The sequence below is a fragment of the Plecotus auritus genome (assembly GCF_963455305.1).
Source record: "Plecotus auritus genome assembly, chromosome: 1".
NCBI classification, from domain to species: domain Eukaryota; kingdom Metazoa; phylum Chordata; class Mammalia; order Chiroptera; family Vespertilionidae; genus Plecotus; species Plecotus auritus.
Window position 1 is genome coordinate 170587920 of NC_137770.1, and position 19456 is coordinate 170607375.

Here is a 19456-nt window from a genome sequence, read left to right on the forward strand (position 1 = left end):
ACTATAAAAACAGAGATTAAGGAATAAGAACCTGGACTGGAAGTAGAATCTCCCAGTCTTTCGTTTAGTATGGCAAAAATTTGACACACCCAGCAAAGTGCCAAATCTGAAAGTAAGGAGAAAGAGGAAAAACCAAACCTCTGAGCTTGGAGAAAGACTTTCCAAGTACATAGTTTTTCAAATCACTGATGGGAGATGATCCAATGTGCCTTGCATGATTGGGTCTCTGACCAGAAGCCAAGGCATGCTGGGAATACAAACATTCGGAGTCGGAGAGCAGAGCCACTCAGGAAGCTGACAAAACACACTGTAAAGGAACTGATGACTTTGCACAGAATGAACACATGCACGCGTGTGTGTGCATGCACACACACACACGAAGCATGACAGTGAATGGACATGAATCCAGGTCAGTCAGACTTGACAACCCAGAAGGACAGTAGCCTTTTCTGAATGTAAACTTTTCTTCAATACAGTGGTTTGTTCTCTGCACATCAGTATGAAAAATAATTAATTAAAAACTTCATGCTAAGTCAGATAGTGTATTAGCTTGGCCTGCCCTAACAAATATGATAGACCGAATGGCTTAAACAGCGGGAAAGTCCAAGATCTAGGTGCTGGCTGATTTATTCCTGGTGAGGCTCTCTTCATGGCTTAAGGACAACTGCCTTCTCGCCATGTCCTCAAAGGGTAGAGAGAGGGAACTCTGGTTTCCTCTTCTTATTAGGGCTGGTCACTTATTGGATTAAGACCCACCCTTATAACCTTATTTGACCATTGTCACGACCTCAGAGGCCCTATCTCCATGTCTACTCACTTCGGGGAGTTAGGGCTTTGACATGATTTTCAGGGGGCACATTCAGTGCCTAATAGAAACCCTCTAGAATTGGATTCTACTATAGACAAAGAGTGGCCTTTGTCAAATAAAATGAAAACTTGAAATTAATTTGGTGCATGCATATAATTTTTCCTTTGAATTGAAGAAGAGGAATTTGATTTTTCAGTGGGACACATTGGCCAACCTACTTTGGAAATAAATAGTAAGCAACATTTTACTTGGCCAGGTGCTTCATCTTTTCTCATTTGAGAACCACGGTTACATGTATACAGCACCAGTTAAAAATGAGCATACCCAGCTTACCTTAATGATACAAAGATGATCATTTCTTTAACGTTCTAATGGGATATACTAGAAATCTTTGTAAAATGAAGGGTGCTCTGTTATTGGGGAAGGACTATTTTTATCTGAAGTTTTAGTTTAGGACAGTGGTTGTTAGAGGGAAGTTTTTAGACATCATTGTCAACATTTTCTGGGAAACTGTTAAAAATACAAATTCTTGGGCCCTACAGCAAACTGACTGAATCGGAAACTGGGGGGTGGAGCCATCTTCATTTTAACAAGCCTTCCAGTAGTTTCTTATATATATTAACATTTGAGAACCACTTTAGGAGATGCTTTCCTTATTGGAAATGTTTGCAAGTCTAATGTTATTTAAACTTACTCGGGAAAATGCGTATTTTTCTAGTGCCCTTAATTATTAGATTTGTAAAATCTGTAATCATTCTTGAGATATTTGTTTCCATCACTTTCAAAATTAAATTCCTAAAGGGCATTACTGCTTTTGTTCACAAGTACATGATATAGAAAATTTTCCTTTCTCATTTACTAGGTGGACATGCAGTGGGTGCAGGTTTTGGCAGAAGGTTGGGCCACCCCACTGAATGGCTTTATGCGAGAGAGGGAGTACTTGCAATGTCTTCATTTTGATTGTCTTCTGGATGGTAAGACATTTTGCATTCTGTAGTACATAGAGTGTGGAAGAGATATTGCACAGTTATAGGGATTCATCACTATTTATAGGAAGTAGTGGTACCACCTTAACGAAGGTAGTGTTTTAAGACTAAGTTATATCAGTACTAGACATTTTAAGTGGATAGTGAGATCTGTTTTCCATTTTTGTTTCGCTGATTGTGATTTATTGCATGGGGAGAAGGAAAACCTGAGGATTAGGGATGAAAAGAATTTCAAAAGCAAATAGTTTCCCTGTGCCATAGCCACCTGATCATTTTTGTGCACACACTCAGTTTTGCTATATGGAAGCCCGTGCTTACTTAAGCCAGGCCTTCTAGTAGGGAGCCAGGGAGTTCAAGTTTAGGAGTTTTGAAATAAGTGGTTGAAAGGATGGTTCTTCCTGTTCTTTTAAAACACTCAAAGAAATTGATGTTCAATATATTGTAATAATAATTCAGCTACCTTAAACGTTGTATACTGTTGGTAATATTAATTTGCCATTTCAAAGAAAATACTGTTGTTCCATGTCACAGAACCCTCCTCAATTGCTACCATGCCCTTCTGTATTATGACTTCTTTTAACTGGGGAGTAAAATAGATATTAGAAAATGTAATTTCTAATTGTTCTTCCAGATAAATTTTATCTCAAGAACATAAGGATTAAATATTGCTCTTCGATTTTCTTCCTTGGAACTAATAGTAAAGTCTTTGTGGACTGTGTCTTGAGTATTGATTTAGTCTTGGGTTTGGTGCAATATTTTGCACTGTACATAGTGGTGGTTATCAAAGAAGTTATGCCATGATTTCCCAGAAAAGTATGGTTTCTATTTGGTGTGTAAATAAGATCCACATAGCAATTTGAGAGTGCATTTTATTTTTCTAATCTGTGCATGATGAGTAGGAAAAAAACCATTTGGAGCTTGAAAGGTTGGGAACTGAGAATGTGCCTTTGGTCTCAGTGGGACACATTTTGAGTTAAAAGGAGCACTGATTACCTACTGCCTTTGTGTCCTGGCCAGTGATAGCTGACATGGGTTCAATTCTGATTAAAAACCAAGTAACAAAAACCTGCTTGGGTGTTTTTGTCTTTCTGTCTCAAGGATACCCATGTACATTCAAGTATTCTTAACCAACTTGCCACTCAAAAGGCAGTTATCAGCACGAATTTAAATTTTTTTTAAAAAGGCCCTGAACCATACTGTTTTATCTCATTTATATATTGGGGGTGTTCAGTATATTGTTGGTGATGTTAAACTTGACCAGCCGAGTTTTACTTGTTAAACAGTTTCTTTTACCTCTGTGATTGTATCCCATAGTTTCACCCCAAAAGACAGTTTTATGAATTGTTGTGAGTATTGCTACACACACTGTTGATTTTCTTAATTTTTGCTGTTTTTTAGCCTCTGTTGCTTATTCCGTCTCCTGATTTTCTGTGCCAGGCACCAGTTCAACATTATTAGTGTCCACCGAAGTGAGATGTGGATACGTGAGGCCGGTTGAGTAATCCAAGCTGTGTGTTCCTTTGTGCCCTGCAGGGGGTGTCATTAACTTGTCAGTGCCTATAGTTCTGTCAGCTACTCATGAAGATAAAGAGAGGCTGGATGGCTGTACAGCATTTGCTCTGATGTACGAGGGCCGCCGTGTGGCTATTCTTCGCAATCCAGAGTTTTTTGAGCACAGGAAGGAGGAGCGTTGTGCCCGCCAGTGGGGAACGACATGCAAGAACCACCCCTACATCAAGGTCCTGTATAAACTTTGCTGTATTTTATCTTGATTTATTACAAATAATGTTTATGCTGAAAATGTGGGCATTACCTGTATATTGGTGGTTCCATTGAAATTGTTAATATTTTGCAGAAGCAAGACTGGATCTTAGATTAGTGTGATGAGCATATGGTCTTGTCACTTGGTCCAGATAAATATTTGTCCAGTAACGATTTAAGCATCTACTGTACACGAGGCACCGAGCTAGATGCTGGTGCTGGACACGCAAGCACAGTCTGTATGCTCGGGGCTCCTTACTTTTGGTGGTGGGACAGACGTTAATCATGTCCTTATAGGTAGGACGGGAGGTCAGGATGGTTTTATCTTGTCTGGGTTTTTAATTGAACATTGTGTTTCCGGTATGGAAGCAGTGAAATATAATTAGTCTCCCCAAAGTGCCTTGTGTACTTTATATGTGAAATATTTTCATTGAAGTAAAACCTCTGTTGCTTGTTAGGTGTTTTAAAGTACACTTTGAGCATTAAAAGAAACTAAGTGAAATTGTAGTAACTTTATCTGGAAAATTTTTGTAACATCTATTTAGATATTGGAAATGTGCTAAGTCTTACTTTATTGTCTCATGAAGGACAAAAAGTGATAACTTTTTAAAAATGGGATATATTTTCTTAGAAAATAAGGAGGTTGAACTAGTGATGGCGTCAGACATTCCTTCAAAATTAAATTTTACAGTTAATAGTAACAAGTGACATGACTTACAACACATGCTCATGTAAATTCTTTGAGTCACATAGCACACCTGTAGGATGGTGGCATGTCCTTTGGACATATGGACAAAGTGAGACTTATAGGGGATACATGTCTCGACCAAAGTTATGCAGGTAATAGGTGGGATGAGGGTCTGATTTTAATCTAGATCACTTTGGGTGTCAAAGCCATCTTCCATAATCATAGCAGATAGTGGTTATTGGTATGTGAGCTTCACATATTATGTAGCCTGTATCACTAGAGGGTACTTTTTTTAATGTCTCATTTTTTTGATTTATTACAAAATGAATATGTAACAACAATCTAGGTCCAGAAACCCCCTTCAATCCCTCTTGGTCATTGCCCTGCACCTCCAGTACCCAGTATCCTGTTTTAAATATAATCACATTTTTGTATTAATTTGTAGTTTTTACTCCATACAAGCTTCTCTGAATACTACAATTTGGTTTCATGTGTATTTTGAAATTTATGTAACTGGAATTATACTGTATGTACTCCTCTTAAAAAATCTCATTTTTTATTTTTTAAAAATTTATTTTTATTGATTTCAGAGAGGAAGGGAGAGGGAGAGAGAGATAGAAACATGAATGATGAAAGAGAACCATGGATCGGTTGCCTCCTGCATGCCCCCTACTGGGGATCGAGCCCACAACCCAGGCATGTGCCCTTGACCAGAATCGAACCAGGGACCCTTCAGTCCGCAGGCCCTCGCTCTATCCATTGAGCCAAACCAGCTAGGGCACTAGAGGGTACTTTTCATATGAATTTGATGGAAGATACATTTATTTATTTATTTTTTTGTTAATCCTCACCTGAGGATATTTCGATTTTTATAAAAAGTGGTAGGGAGGGGAGAGATAGACACAGAGAGACACATTGATTGGTTGCCTCCCGCAAGGCCCCCGACAAGGGCCGGGGATCGAGCCTGCAACTGAGGTATGTGTCCATGATCGGAATGCAACCCAGGACCCTTCAGTCCGATGTTGTATCCACTGAGCCAAACTGCGTAGGGCAACATTTGTTTTTTAATCACTCAACAAATCTGAGTACTGTTTATATTTTGTACATTTTTTAAGAAAGATCTGTAAGACTTCTTGGTATTAGTTGGTACCTGGTCTGCAGCCTTCAGGCAGCAGTAGGGTTTGGACAGGAGGGGACTGTGCGAGCTGTGGCCCTCCAGGCTTGTGGAGCAGAATTCAGTGTTTGAGAACTAGCTGGTGTCCAGTGGGAGAGAGGACCTTGGGAGGATAGAGGGCTTACCATTCTACCCTGAAATGTTAAGACTTTGTTCGGTCATAATAACAATTTACATGTAGTTATGCTTCTCACACCACATTTCTGTTAGTTGGTCCTTTCAGTGACCCTGTGAGGTAGACAGTGTTTTTCTTTACCTGAAGAACCTTGGAGTGGGCTCCGCTTGCCCAGGGCTGCAGAGGCAGCAGTCCTGAGTCAGGGTTAGGTCTGTCCTGGGTCTTTTGTGTTCTTTTTACTACTCTGCATGCTTACTACAAACGAAGAGGTCGCAGGCAGGTTTGGGCATGAGAGGATCACCAGGTAGTGCTGTGAGGAACTTAGCCCAGCAGTTTTGTGCAGGATGTCCCATCCCAGCTCCACTCCCACTGGTACCGCCCGAGTTATCCAGTTTCTAGGGTAGGCTGGTGCTCGTCACCTGGCTGGAGTCCTGTTTCCTCTCATGCCCACTACCTTCCATTCTCCTCAAGCAGCCAGAGTGTAGAGTGTGTCTTCTCAAATGTAAATCCTTTAAAAGTTGTCAGTAAACTGCTCCTTATCCTATCTAATAAAAGAGTAATATGCAAATTAACCATCATTCTGCTATACCCACAAGCCACGCCCACCAGCCAATCAGGAGCGAGTATGCATATTAACCCAACCAAGATGGCTGCGGCCACAGAGTGAGCAGGAGGCTTGGGTTTCCCCAGCAATGGAGGAAGCCAAGTTTTCAACACACCCTGGCCGGCCCAGGCCTCCACTCAAGGCTACAAAGTTTCAATTATAGAAGATACATAAATCCCAACAAAAATGGCTGGGGCCACAGAGCAAGCAGGAGGCTTGGCTCCGCTCAAGGCTACAAAGTTTCAATTATAGAAGATAAATAAATCCCAGATACCAGGGCCTCCGCTTGGGTCACCAGGGGGTGTGGCCGGCCTGCAAACCACCACAGGCCCCTCACCCAGGCCGCCCCACACCCCATGGGAACCCCCACCCTGATCTGGGACACCCTTCAGGGCAAACCAGCCGGCCCCCACCCGTGCACCCGGCCTCTATCCTATCTAATAAAAGAGTAATATGCAGATTGACCATCACTCCAACACACAAGATGGCTGCCCCCATGTGGTCAAAGATCCTGCCCCCATGTGGACACAAGATGGCCGCCACAAGATGGCCAGCAGGGGATGGCAGTTGGGAGGGACCAGGCCTGCAAGGGAGGGCAGTTGGGGGCGATCAGGCTAGCAGCGGAGGGCAGTTGGGAGGGACCAGGCCTGCAAGGGAGGGCAGTTAGGGGTGACCAGGCCGGCAGAGGATGGAAGTTGTGGGTGACTGGGCCTGCAGGGAAGGGCAGTTGGGGGGTACCCAGCCCTGCAGGGGAGGGCAGTTAGAGGTGACCAGGCCTGCAGGGGAGGGCAGTTAGAGGTGACCAGGCCTGCATGGGAGGGCAGTTAGGGGCAAACAGGCTGGCAGGGGAGCAGTTAGGCATCAATCAGGCTGGCAGGGGAGTGGTTAGGGGGTGATCAGGCTGGCAGGCAGAAGCAGTTAGGGGCAATCAGGCTGGCAGGGGAGCAGTTAGGCATCAATCAGGCTGGCAGGGGAGTGGTTAGGGGGTGATCAGGCTGGCAGGCAGAAGAGGTTAGGGGCAATCAGGAAGGCAGGCAGCGAGCAGTTGGGAGCTAGCAGTCCTGGATTGTGAGAGGGATGTCTGACTGCCTGTTTAGGCCTGATCCTACCGGGCAGTCAGACATCCCTCAAGGGGTCCCAGATTGGAGAGGGTGCAGGCTGGGCTGAGGGACACACAGCCTCGTGCATGAATTTCGTGCACCGGGCCTCTAGTAATTAGAATAAAACCCAAGTGCCTGTCTGTGGCCTCGCATGATGCTCCTGATCTCTCTTACCTCTGATCCTGTTCTTGCTTTCACCTTTTCTGACCTTCTAGCCACATTAACTTTCTTTCTGTTCCTCAGAGACAAAGCCTTTTGCTGCTCCAGGACTTTGTACTTGCTATCCCTCTGCCTAAAATGCTTTCCCTCCATGGCTGTTTCCTTTTCATCATCTCAAGTTAAATGTCACCCTCCTCAGAGAAGCCTTCACTGCCTCCTTTTTCGCAGTTACTCACTGTACACCCAGGGCACTGTGTTCCATTACCCTTTCTATTTTCTCTAACATTCGGTACCAGCTGATATTTCTCTGATCGCTCCTCTGTCTCCCTTATGTGACATAAGCTCCATTGCAGGAAGATATCTCTCTCTCTCTCTCTCTCTCTCTCTCTCTCTCTCTCTCTCTCTCTCTCTCTCTCTCTCGTTTTCTGCTGTATTTCCCAATGCCTGGTGGAACCCCTGGCACACACCAGTTACTCAGTAAATGTTTATTGAATGCGTGGTCTGATGGGAGGGGATGGACCTTCTAGTGGGGAAGACCAGGTAGGAAGGGGCTGCAGCAGTTCAGGAACATTGTTAGCGCATAAACGGCAGTCGTGGGAGAAGGGCCAGCTTGAGCTGCTCTGTGAGAGGGACATGTCCTAGGAAATAGCATCTCCTCTTCCTGATGCAGGGAAAGAGGACAAGAGAAGATAAGAAATTTGAGGTGGTGTGGAGATTGGAAGGCATGACTCTGTGCCCAACTCTATCATCATTACTTTAATTGCTCAAAAGTTTAGGATTGGAGAGCACAAAATAGGGGCTAATCCAGGATTACAAATTTTTGTTAATCAACATACAACAACAGTGAAAAGAATGTTTTTATTACTTAAAAGTCATAATTATTCATGTTGGGTTTGTTTGCCCTTTCTTTTTAAATGAAATAGTTGTTTCAAAAGTCCTTTGAGAAATTAAAGAATGCTAGAGGCCCAGTGCACAAATTGGTGCATTGGTGGGGTTCCTTGGGGTGGCCTGCATGGATTGGGCCCCAGCTCGCACCCCCAGCCTCGCAGCCCCTCAGCCCTGCCTGGCATCCCTCTGTGGCCTGGCGCCGCCCCTTCACCTGCTCCACCATCCCGCCTATGGGGCAAGTGATTGGGGCTGGGCCCCCACTGCTGCCACTGGTCGCAGTCTGCAGGGCGATCAGCGGTGTGATCGGGCCCCTGCTCGCACCCGCCTTGGCCTGGCGCTGCCTGCTCACCTGCTCCACCACCCCGCCACGGTCCTACTCTCGTTGGGGCCCATCGGGGCTGCAGTGCCTCCACTGCCACCCTCTGCCAGCGCCGCGTCCCCAACGCCTGCCATGTTCTGCACTGCCCCCTGGTGGTCAGCACACGTCATAGCGAGCAGTCGAACTCCTGGCCGAACAATATGCATATTAGGATTTTATTATATAGGATACTCTAATTCTGTAGCATTTTCAATCCCAATTCAGTTGTTAAGCTAAATGGACTTACCATTGACCTTGAGATGAAAGTAAAAGTTTATAACCATAGTTAGCTTGTATGAGAGAAATGTTCTTATTTTTCTCTTGGTTTCTATTTAAAACAATTATTTTCTTTTTCTTCCCATTAGATGGTTATGGAACAAGGAGATTGGCTGATTGGAGGAGATCTTCAAGTCTTAGACCGAATTTATTGGAATGATGGTCTTGATCAGTATCGTCTTACTCCTACTGAACTAAAGCAGAAGTTTAAAGATATGAATGCTGGTACGACATGGACCTAAATACCTAATATGGGGCTACTTGGGGGTTTTTGCTTGATGGGAAAAGTTTAGAAGATTTTCCCCCCAATATTTAATAATTAGAGGCCTGGGCACAAATTTGTGCACAGGTGGGGTCCCTCAGCCTGGCTGGTGATTGGGGCCAATCAGGGCCACGGGAGGTTGGTCGGCAGGGGGAGGGGCCGCAAGAGGTTGGCTGGCTGGGAGGGCAGGGCCGTGGGAGGTTGGCTGCCCTGATCGGGGCCATTGGGCCAGCTGGGGTGGGGGGGGCATGGAAGGTTGGCCGGCCAGAGGGAGGGGCTGCGGGAGGTTGGCTGTGGGAGTGCACTGACCACAGGGGGCAGCTTCTGCATTGAGCATATGCCCCCTGGTGGTCAGTGTGCGTCATTGCGACTGGTCGTTTAGTCGGTCGGTCACTTAGGCTTTTATATATATAGATGTAACACAGAATGATGAGTAAAGGTAAATGTAAAAATTGGAATAGGTAAGGAAAAGTATCATTGGATCTAATATTATTTTGTATGCTATGTGGAAGATGAATGCTAATAACAAATTGATCTTTTAATTGTTTATTATGAAACTCTCCTGTTAAAGCTGAACAGAAATATGGAAGAGAAATTTTTTGAAGAGCTCATTCATATCAATGTGCTTTATATCTCAGAATGTCTTATATGAGTGGACTGTGTCACTGCAGGAAGTAATAGGAAAACAGAACTTTGATCATGTTTGTTATTCAATCAACAAATGTTTGTTTTTTATCACCAAGTATGGAGATCCATAAATAAATGACAGGAGCTTATAGTGGAAAAGAGAGAGACATTAAACAACAGAAAAGGTTGTTGAAAAGTAGGTTAATAATGATTTTAAATTTCTGGATTAGGATGGAGTGGAGCAGTAAGAGCAGAGAGCCTATAGATTATATATTATAAAAACTCCAGGAGAGGCTTTTTTTTTTATATCAGATACCTGCTGCTCATAGGTCTTTTACATAGAGGTAGATAAATGGTGTATTTACACTGGTGTGCCCATTCTCTTTCTCTCCCTACTCTCACAAGTCCACGGTGCCATGTGAGGCAAAAGCATTCATTGGAGTTGGGAGGCTTTTTTAAGATCTGACGAATTTTGAAGCATCTTATAATCATGTTACTAATTTATTCTCACTCCACAGGAATGTTTAAGCCCTGAAGGTTAGTGCTGTTTTGTGCATTTTTTAAAAAATATATTTTCTGTGTAGAAATCAGGCAGAGATGGCTGAGAAAAATCAGGTGAACATGGTTGCTTTTTAAGGAAATAGCTGGCCACCAAGCTATATTTGTTCTCTCCCAAGTGACTATAGGAATCAGGGCAAGAGCACCCATTTCATCAGCTGTGTTCAGCCTCTCTGACCCCTAGATCCCAGCAAGTCATTTGCAGTCTTGTGTACAATGTCCCTGCTTCACCACCTAGTAGTTATGTGGTTGTGGGAAATTGCATTCATTTCTAAGGCTCAGTTCCCTCCATTGTAAGAGTAAGGACAATGATGGTACTAATGCATAGGATTTTATTTTAAAGAGTGAAATGAGATAAGATGTCTAAGGCACTGTAAACAATACTTGGCACATGGTAAGCGGTTCAGGTCATAACTTCTGTTATGTGAGGGAAGCTAGCCTTATCTATATTTGTTTGAAGGTTAGAAAAAGAATGTGTTTATTTTTAAGCTTTACTGTAGTTTGCTAATATTTGAAAATAAGATCAAGAACTGGAGGCCACACACACCCTCTTCAGAGCCCCACAGTTCCCGCCCAGCCTGCCTCCTTCATCACAGCTCCTGCTTGGTTCCCGTAGGGTATTGAGTATAGGATTGCTCACCCCAAGCCCTTCCAAACTTGATTTTTCCCCCTCTGAATTGGAAGCGAATATTTGGCTTAAACAGCTTGTGCTCAAATAGTCTCTGAAATACACTTACTGCTTGCCTGTACAACAGCTTATTTATCTTGTTTGTTGCTAACATTTTTTTGGGCCCAGTCATGGGGAATATCTTTATGTAAGTCAGTGATGGCACCTCACTCTCTTGTCAGTATGTGATTAAGGGTCAGTGTTTGAGTCCGTTCTGCCCACTGAGAGGTAAGGTTTTCATTCCTGACAAGAAACTGGCTTACAACTAAAGTCATCTTCTCTCGTCCTTCCCTTCCAAGCAGGAAGTGCTTAGGTTGCTGCCGTGTGAAGGTGCACTGTCTGGAGCTCTGGCAGTCATTTTGCACTGCTGAGGATCTGTGATAATCTTAACTGTTTGAGTTTGTGATCCAACCCTGGATTCCTCTATCTCTGGATTTCTTATTCAAAGTCCTAATGCATGTTTGAATTATTTTGGGCACTTCTAATTGGGTCTTACTTTATTTGCAACCAGAAGCATCTGATAGTTTTTTGTGTGTTTTTTTTTAAATGTCCATATTTTTCTCTTTTTTTTTTTCTGGTGAATGAATGGGGACATGTTAATGGAGGACTTGCTAAGACAACCTCATTTACTTTAATTTTTTGCCAAAATTTGAATTCATTAAAATTCACCTTAGTAAATTAATTGTTGGCATGGTTGAGGAGTCTTATCAAGGAATTATCATTCATAATTAGAGACTTTAATATGACATCTGTTTTACACTCTTTAGTGAGCCAAACATTTTAAATTAGTTAGAGAATTTTTTGCATAATGAGTGATTGCAACTTTGTTTGGAGTTGCTAAGAGCCAGTTATTAGCCTTGTATTAGACAACAAAGATGGTGGAGTGTTAGTTTGCTTACTTTTCCATTTTAGGACTAAGGCAAATAAGCAACAGGCTGAGGAGATTCCTTTGTAGTTCTTGTTCACTGTTAGGAAACCAAGAATAAGTCATCTGCTGATGGGTATGAAATGTAGTTCAAGGGAGAGAAAACAAGGAATATTTATTTTTTTCTCTTACCTGTGGATTTTTTCTTACCTCTCTCCTTCTCCTTCCCTAGTGTTAGAAGAACTTTGATCGCCCCTTTTGGGCTGTCGTCTTGTGCACATTGACATGATTGGTTTTGCTGTTCCGACCATCCTGTAGTGGAAGGGTTGAGAGGTCTTTAACACCCACACAGTGGTTGCAAGGTGACATGATTCCAGGTGGCAGGTTCTTTGAACCACTGGTGCTTGATCTCTATCTTGGAAAGAAAGAATGAATTTCACTTAAGCCAAGTAAGAGCCAGTTAGTATTTATTACACATAGAACACTGGTGTCCTGCCAGGTTACAAAGTAAAAAGTTGACATAATTTCCTTCAGGCTAGTATGTGCTAGCACAGGGTTGAATAAATCTAAGAAAGCTTAGAGCTGTTGAACTAAAAAGTCTATTTTAAATGAATGGGTAGGGACATTAGATGGATATCTAGGCCATGTTGGGAATGATGAATGAGAGCTGAGGCTGCGCAGGTGGTCTGTCTATGAGGGCACTAGGCTTTCTTGACCTTGAATGGCAGTGAGCTGGAGAGAGTGTGGCCAGAGGTTGGGTAAGAAGAGACTCAGTCAAGTCAGAGCACACTCAGAGGAGGCTCTGAACATAATTTAACAAAGCAAGTGTTTAAAGAAGGATGGTCAGGGTTAAGGGAACTCACAGGAATGTTTTAGCATCCAGGGAACACAGTTTCGGGTAGTGTTTCCACTCCTGAGAGGTGCGGGAAGGAAACTGTTTCCAAGCCTGGTAAGAGGAGCTGTAGCTGTGAGGAGGGGCTGTGGGGCAGAAGCTAGTTGTAGGGGATGTAGGCACAGCCGGAATCACAGCACTGAGGCAGCATGCTAATGGTGCAAGAGCACTTGCAAAGTTTGTCTCCCTTCATCTTCTGGTTGCCTGCCAATGTTTCCCATCTTGGAGGCTTGCGCACAGATGTGCACACACAGTGCACACATGCACATGTATGTATACACATACATGCACACAAAACACACATGCAAGCACAGGACAGAGAATTGATGGGAAGCAGCACAGAGCCCACTTGCCAAAAGGTTTATATTCCACATTGATTTTTATTTTTATTTGAAAATATTTCTAGTCTTAACAATGAAAACCATTTTATGGCTGCATACTTTGGATGTAAGAGTACCTGTTTGTGAAGAATTCTAATTAGTGTTTATATTTACTCAAGTGGCCTATGTCTTACTGATTTTTCCTCCCTCAGAAGCAGTTTAAGTAAAATAAATACTAGTAATTTATGACAGTGTGGAGAGAGGCAAGGGAGATCAAAGCCTTCTTTCAAATTCTCTTAAAAAAACTTCCACAAAACCACACTTTAAATGTCATATGCACACACAAACACACACACACACGCCTCTCTAACAACTTGACAATTATCATCAATACTTTTGTTTAGCTACTTTATTGATTCAGGGAAAGCAGAAGTGCCTGTTTTGAGAGCTTTGGGGTAAATAATGTGGTAGATATTAAAGCTTGAGCAGGACTGGGAGAGGAAACTTATTAATTACGCTGTTTGTAGGACAATTTCACACAGAAGTTGAAAGCGGGGAAGCAGGAAGATGTTGTAATCATGGGCTTAGTGGTTGGGATGCATACCAGGGTTCTGCTGGGGAAGCACAGTTCTGAGGAATTGGGGGGAAGGGTGACGAGGAGCTAGAAGCACTTTCTTGCTCATCACCTTATTTGTTGCTCGAAATAGTCCCGCCTGGAGCGCTGAAGTTGTCCACGGGCAGGCACTCAGCTGAGAAATTGCAGAGCTGGGGTCCAAGCCGGGTTCTTTGCATGGTGCCCCAGGGTTTGATGCCATGGCGTTCGACTAGCCAGTGGTCGGCAAACTCATTAGTCAACAGAGCCAGATATCAACAGTACAACGATTGAAATTCCTTTTGAGAGCCACATTTTTTAAACTTAAACTTCTTCTAACGCCACTTCTTTAAAATAGACTCGCCCAGGCCGTGGTATTTTGTGGAAGAGCCACACTCAAGGGGCCAAAGAGCCGCAGTTTGCCTACCATGGGACTAGGCGCCCCATGTTCTGCACTCTCCAGGGAGTCAGTGCTGGCCCTCTTCCCACCATCAGGAAATGCTCATGGCCGCTGTTTGCTTGCCTGCCACACATCAACACTTGCTCAGAAGTACCTTCTCCACTTCCTTCTTCTCTTTCCACTGCTAGAAGGAAACGGTCAGATTGTGCTTGTTTCCATGATGTGCTGGTTCCTCGGCAGATGGTGTTTAAGCTGAGGAAGAGGGGACACCTGTACTACTGGCTGTTCCTTTATGTAGACATGAAATATAGCCAAAGGAATGGGTTTTGGGGGCTAGACTTGCATCTGGCTTGTGATGTGACAGTAATAGTGAAGGTGGAAGAAACGAGGGGATGCAGGGCAGTAATGAGCAATATATCTTGAAATAGTTTCAGTGATATCTCTAAACTGCTGAATTGGAAGGTCAGGACTCAGAGATGCAACTAACAGAAGCCATCTGTGAGCAGAGTAATTGGGTCCAGGTGAAGGGTAAGTTTCTTGAAGAGGGTGTAGAGAAAGAATTGCATCGGTCGCAGCAGTGAGCCCTGCTGCTCTGAGAGGTCCTTTAAGATGTCTGAAACGGGTGATTACACCAAAATGGCCAAGCAGAATATAAAATGCCATGCATATCTGATGAGGACTGTGTAAAAATGCATGGGTAGGGAGAGCAACTAGGAAAGTGGTTTTTGTTGTTGTTGCTTTTGTTTTTTTATGTCGGAAGCAGCGGAGAGGCCTGGAGCATTTAAAACAGGAACGTGTCCTTTGGATTTGGCAGGAGCTTCATACCACGTGAGGGAGCAGGAAGGAATTGGTTGAATGAATGAATCCAGTCATGTTCTTCCATTTATCCTTCACACAGTCACCAGACTGATTCTCTGAAAACAAAGACCTAATTATGCCTGTTGCCGTTGAAGGAAGTGTATTATTCCTTTGCACATGGGCTTATTTTCTGGTTGGTGAATGTCGGCTTCTCCTCCTCTGACCAGATTGTACGCTTCTGGGGGCAGGGCCAGTTTCACTGCTGCCTCAGGACAGCATCTCTAAGGTGGCATTTTCATCTTGCCCCAGATTGTCTCCTCCCTGCCCTGCCTGCTGTCGCAAGGGTGCGGATGCTGGACTCGGGGAGGAAGGCCAGGTCGTGGACACGTCTTGTGAAGAGGTGATGCAGGGCTGCTGTTGCATGGGTAGTGAGGGAAGTAGAGCTTCTGATGAGATCCAGGGCACACGTGCTTCATCGCCCGTGGAGGGTGAGGGTGAGGAAGGGATAAGGGATCTGAGTCTCTGAGATGAGGGATGGGACTGTGCTCCCAGAGGGTATGGAGGAGGACCAGCGATGCACAGAAGGCTGTGAGGAATCCAACCCAAGGTGTACATGGGGCACTAAGAGGTAGTGGTGAGATGATCTGGGGCGTAGGGGCGGGTTCTACTAGTTGCTAACATAGAGCCCTGCTCAGGGGCCTCAGGCTTCTGGGAGCAGGACGGGGAGAGTGCTGGGGGACAGGGCATTGCCTGTCTTCGCTGTTGTCGCAGTGCAACCCCGTTCACCAGTGTGTAGGTTGTGGTCTGCCAGAGGAGCCTGTCCGGGTGCTGGGGGAGGAATAGATTGAGTGGGTGGAGAGAATGGGAGAGTTGGTGGAAGTCTCACTTTATATGGAAATGTGGGAACATGTTCCTCAGCAATAATCATCTTCTCATTTGCTGTCTCTTCACTCTACCACTTACTCTCTGCCCTGCCCATCAGTTTTGCACAGTGCCATTAGACTAGTTTTCTGTAAGACACTACTGGTTAACTCACAACCCCTTTTGGTCCCATTGTGTCCTGCCTAACCTGGCATTTGATATTCTACACGATCATCTTGTGTCAGCTTTTATATCCATCTGTGGCAGAATGGATGATCCTGTGTTCCTCACACACATCTATTTCAGCTTTTCTGTATCCACAGTTTGGCTCACATCAACTGGTTGGTTAGAATACCGATTGTACTTCTATATGCCACATTTCATTTAGCAAAGTATAGCATGCAGACCAAGTCTGGCCCACTGCTGTTCCTTGTAAATAAAGTTTTATTGGAAAACTGCCACATTCATTTGTTTATGCATTGTCTGTGGCTTTTTTTTTTTTTTTTTTTTTTTTTTTTGCACCACTATAGCAGGCTGAATAGTTGCTGCAGAAACCCCATAGCCTGCAAAGCCTAAAGTATTCACTCTGGCTCTTTAAGGAAAAAGTGTGCTTTTATTCATGGTGTCAGCAGCTTTGCAGTGTACTTTCTATAAGTCAAGATTATGGGATACCTGGTCCTTTCCCAGGAACAGGTACAGAGGGCTAGAAAGAAATGGAAATCATAAGTGTTAATGTTAAATTTCAGTCGTCTTGTAGATCACCACCTATTTTCAAACATGATCTTAGGTAAAGCAGTCTGAAACTAAGCCATAAGATAAGTGAGAAGGCAAATATTTTATACTGATTATGGTGTGACAATCAGGGAAATCACTGTTTTTTAGAAAATGGCAATTAGAATGTGAGACATAATGAAAGTTGTTGTAAGTATTTGTGGCCCCAGGTTCATAGTGGCCCATTATTCTTTTATTTTTGATGGAAAATTGATGAAAGAAAATTTAATAGTGATGCATATTGGGCTATGTTCGTTGGGACAGTACCCTGGGAGTGTAGCTCCCAATGGATCAGATGCTCTGATTACAGTGTTCATTCACCGAAGTTCTTTAGTGGAGAGACCAAAAGGTAGGGGTGAAAATACAGCCTGGAACTACAGACGGTTAAAGCCATTTGTATAATTCATTGATATATAGTGATGAGGAATTGAAAAGACCAGAAATTTAAGAAAGACCTGGTTCTGTTGGCAAGAAAAAAATGGGCAGACAGATCAAATGTGGTCATTGGATTTCTGAGTGCAACTGATAGTAAGGAAAGAATTCTACCTGGAAGAAATTTTGGCAGCAAAATCCTTTATATGTTTCTAATGTGAACTTTTAATAAGTCATCCATCTTAACTTTATCTGTCAAATGTCCAGTGTGGAGCTAGATTAATTCTTTTTGGAAAGAAAGCCTAGGTAGATAAGTTATTAGAATCTGTGAAATATGTGTATGTGAGATAGAACTTATTTTTTATGGTTCCTTTTGCACATCCTGTCATATAAATAACCCTGCTAAAGGGCGATTTTACAAAATCAGATTTGACCTGATTGAAGTCTAGGAATGTAGTCATCATACACCTGAGATGCATTAACCAAGGGTCATGTTCAAAGATAGACTCCTGTTCGTGATTAAAGAGGACACAGGCTGCCTATCCAGCACTGAGCTCACACTCCCTCACCTCGGAAACACTCGCTGGGAGTAGAGTTCGTGCTTCATATTGGGTGGCTCACAGTTTTTATTCGTTCTGTTGTAGATGAGGTTCACCTTTTTTAAAGTTAGTTATCACTTAAGATTGTGTTTGCCAGTTTTTTTCTGCTGTAAAGTTAGCAAATTATTTTATACTTACTAACAAGTATTTTGGGGGAGAGATTTTTAAACCACAAATATTCTGTTGTCATCAAACTTTTACCTGCTAGTTTTAGCACAATACAAATACTGTCAGATGGTGAGTTTCTAATCCCTTCATTCCTTTTACATTTGTTAGTTGACTTTCTACCATAAGGTAGAATTTCCACTTCTCCCCCATTGGTTATTCATTTATTTTATTCTTAGGGACTCACAGATTCTTGTTTTACTCAGTTGGGTACGATCCATTACTGTTACTTACTTTGATGTTTAGCTTGTTCTGGGTTTGCCAGACTGGTTGCTTTGTCCTTTTGACATGCCCCTGTCATTCTTTGAGCACTTTCTTCATGACACAAAGGATGTTTCAGCTCATGTTGAGCAGCAGGTCTTGGAATAACTTCATTGTCATTTATCTATCTATATAAAAGGCTAATATGCAAAGTATCCCCTCGGGAGTTTGACCGGATTTTGATCACTCACTATGATGTGCGCTGACCACCAGGGACGGCGTGGAACAAAGGAAGGCCCCCCCTCCCTGCAGCAGCCAGAAGGCTCCAATAGGCCCTGATGGCTGGCCAGGCCTAGGGATCCTACCTGTGCATGAATTTTGTGCACCAGGCCTCTAGTTTCATTATAATGATGAGATGTCCTAGGAACTTAACTCTTCTTAAAATCAGTTAGCCTGTGATAAAATTGGTTTCATGATACATCATTGGACGACAGTTGAGGACTTACTGTACTTTCCTTGCCTTAGCCCCAGAATCAGTCATTTTGCCCAGGAGCCCTGATTTGTTTAAGCGGGTAATGGTAAAAACCATTCTAAAGAGAATGCAAAATTTGGGCTTTAGTTTTGCTCATTGTCAACTCACTGCAGAGTTGTCGCTTATAGGACCTTTTAGTTGTCAGAACTAAGAAATACACATTTGCACATATTATACATAAACTCACACACATTTATATCTGTCCCTATATCTGGCTATCTAAATAGCTGAAAACCGCGAAGTCACCCTACTTTCCTTTATAACCCAATTCCACGTGGTCTGTTCTAGCCTTTCTCCTTTCTGTGTTTATACCTTCTCCTATGGTATGAATCTTGGCTCCCATTATCCTCAACATATTTACTTATTTTCTGTACCTCCCTGTCTGTAAGCAGTGCCCCAATCAAATGGTCTGTCTCCTAGGCCCTGGCCTGTTGGCCTGAACCATGCAGGTGTCTCCTGGGTCCTGATGCTGCAGGCTCGTGCTGGGCCAGAGTCTCCTTTCCTCTCCATGGGACCACCCCACCTCTCCCCCACCCCAAACCTTCCCATCAGTGCAGCGACTCGCAGCAACCCGGAGTAGGATTCATTAGTGCTTAGTAAGTGTCTCTGTTATGATTCAAGGCAGTTTATAAAGAATGGACAGCATAAAGGGAAGGGAGGAGAGGAAGAGATCTGAGCTGAGTAAGTGATGAGATTTAGGCCAGAATCAGTATGGCAGGTTGTTCAGGCAGTATTCCCCCAAATGGAGGAATATTCATATTCGTATTAATGTCAGGAGAATGTCATCCTTCATCTCTCCTTTTTTGAAGAACTGGAGTACAGCTGGGTCCCAAAGTAAAATTGCTTCTTGGTCTTGGGAGAGGGAGTTCCAGAGTTCTACTTGGTGGTCAAAAGGAATGTTTTGGAATCTTTTTATATTATAAAGAAAACAAAAATGGAAGTGAATTCAGAAGGACAGAAAAACTTTCAGGTCTGTACCCCCCTCCTATCTCCTAAAAACAGAATGGTTTTAAATGCTCATATATTTGTATATGACTTTCTTGTTCTTTGTACTTTA

The 19456-nt window shown here is 43.3% G+C and overlaps 1 protein-coding gene across 3 annotated transcripts in view; it reads left to right on the forward strand.

Annotated features, from left to right (window-relative positions):
- Positions 1–19456, forward strand: part of PAPSS1 (3'-phosphoadenosine 5'-phosphosulfate synthase 1) — a 181015-nt gene that overhangs the window by 115668 nt on the left and 45891 nt on the right. For all 3 annotated transcript variants that reach the window (XM_080642893.1, XM_080642892.1, XM_080642891.1), the window contains 3 exons: positions 1671–1782; positions 3328–3533; positions 9007–9142. In XM_080642893.1, the coding sequence (XP_080499019.1) occupies positions 1671–1782; positions 3328–3533; positions 9007–9142 (454 nt within the window). The remainder of the gene's footprint in view (positions 1–1670; positions 1783–3327; positions 3534–9006; positions 9143–19456) is intronic.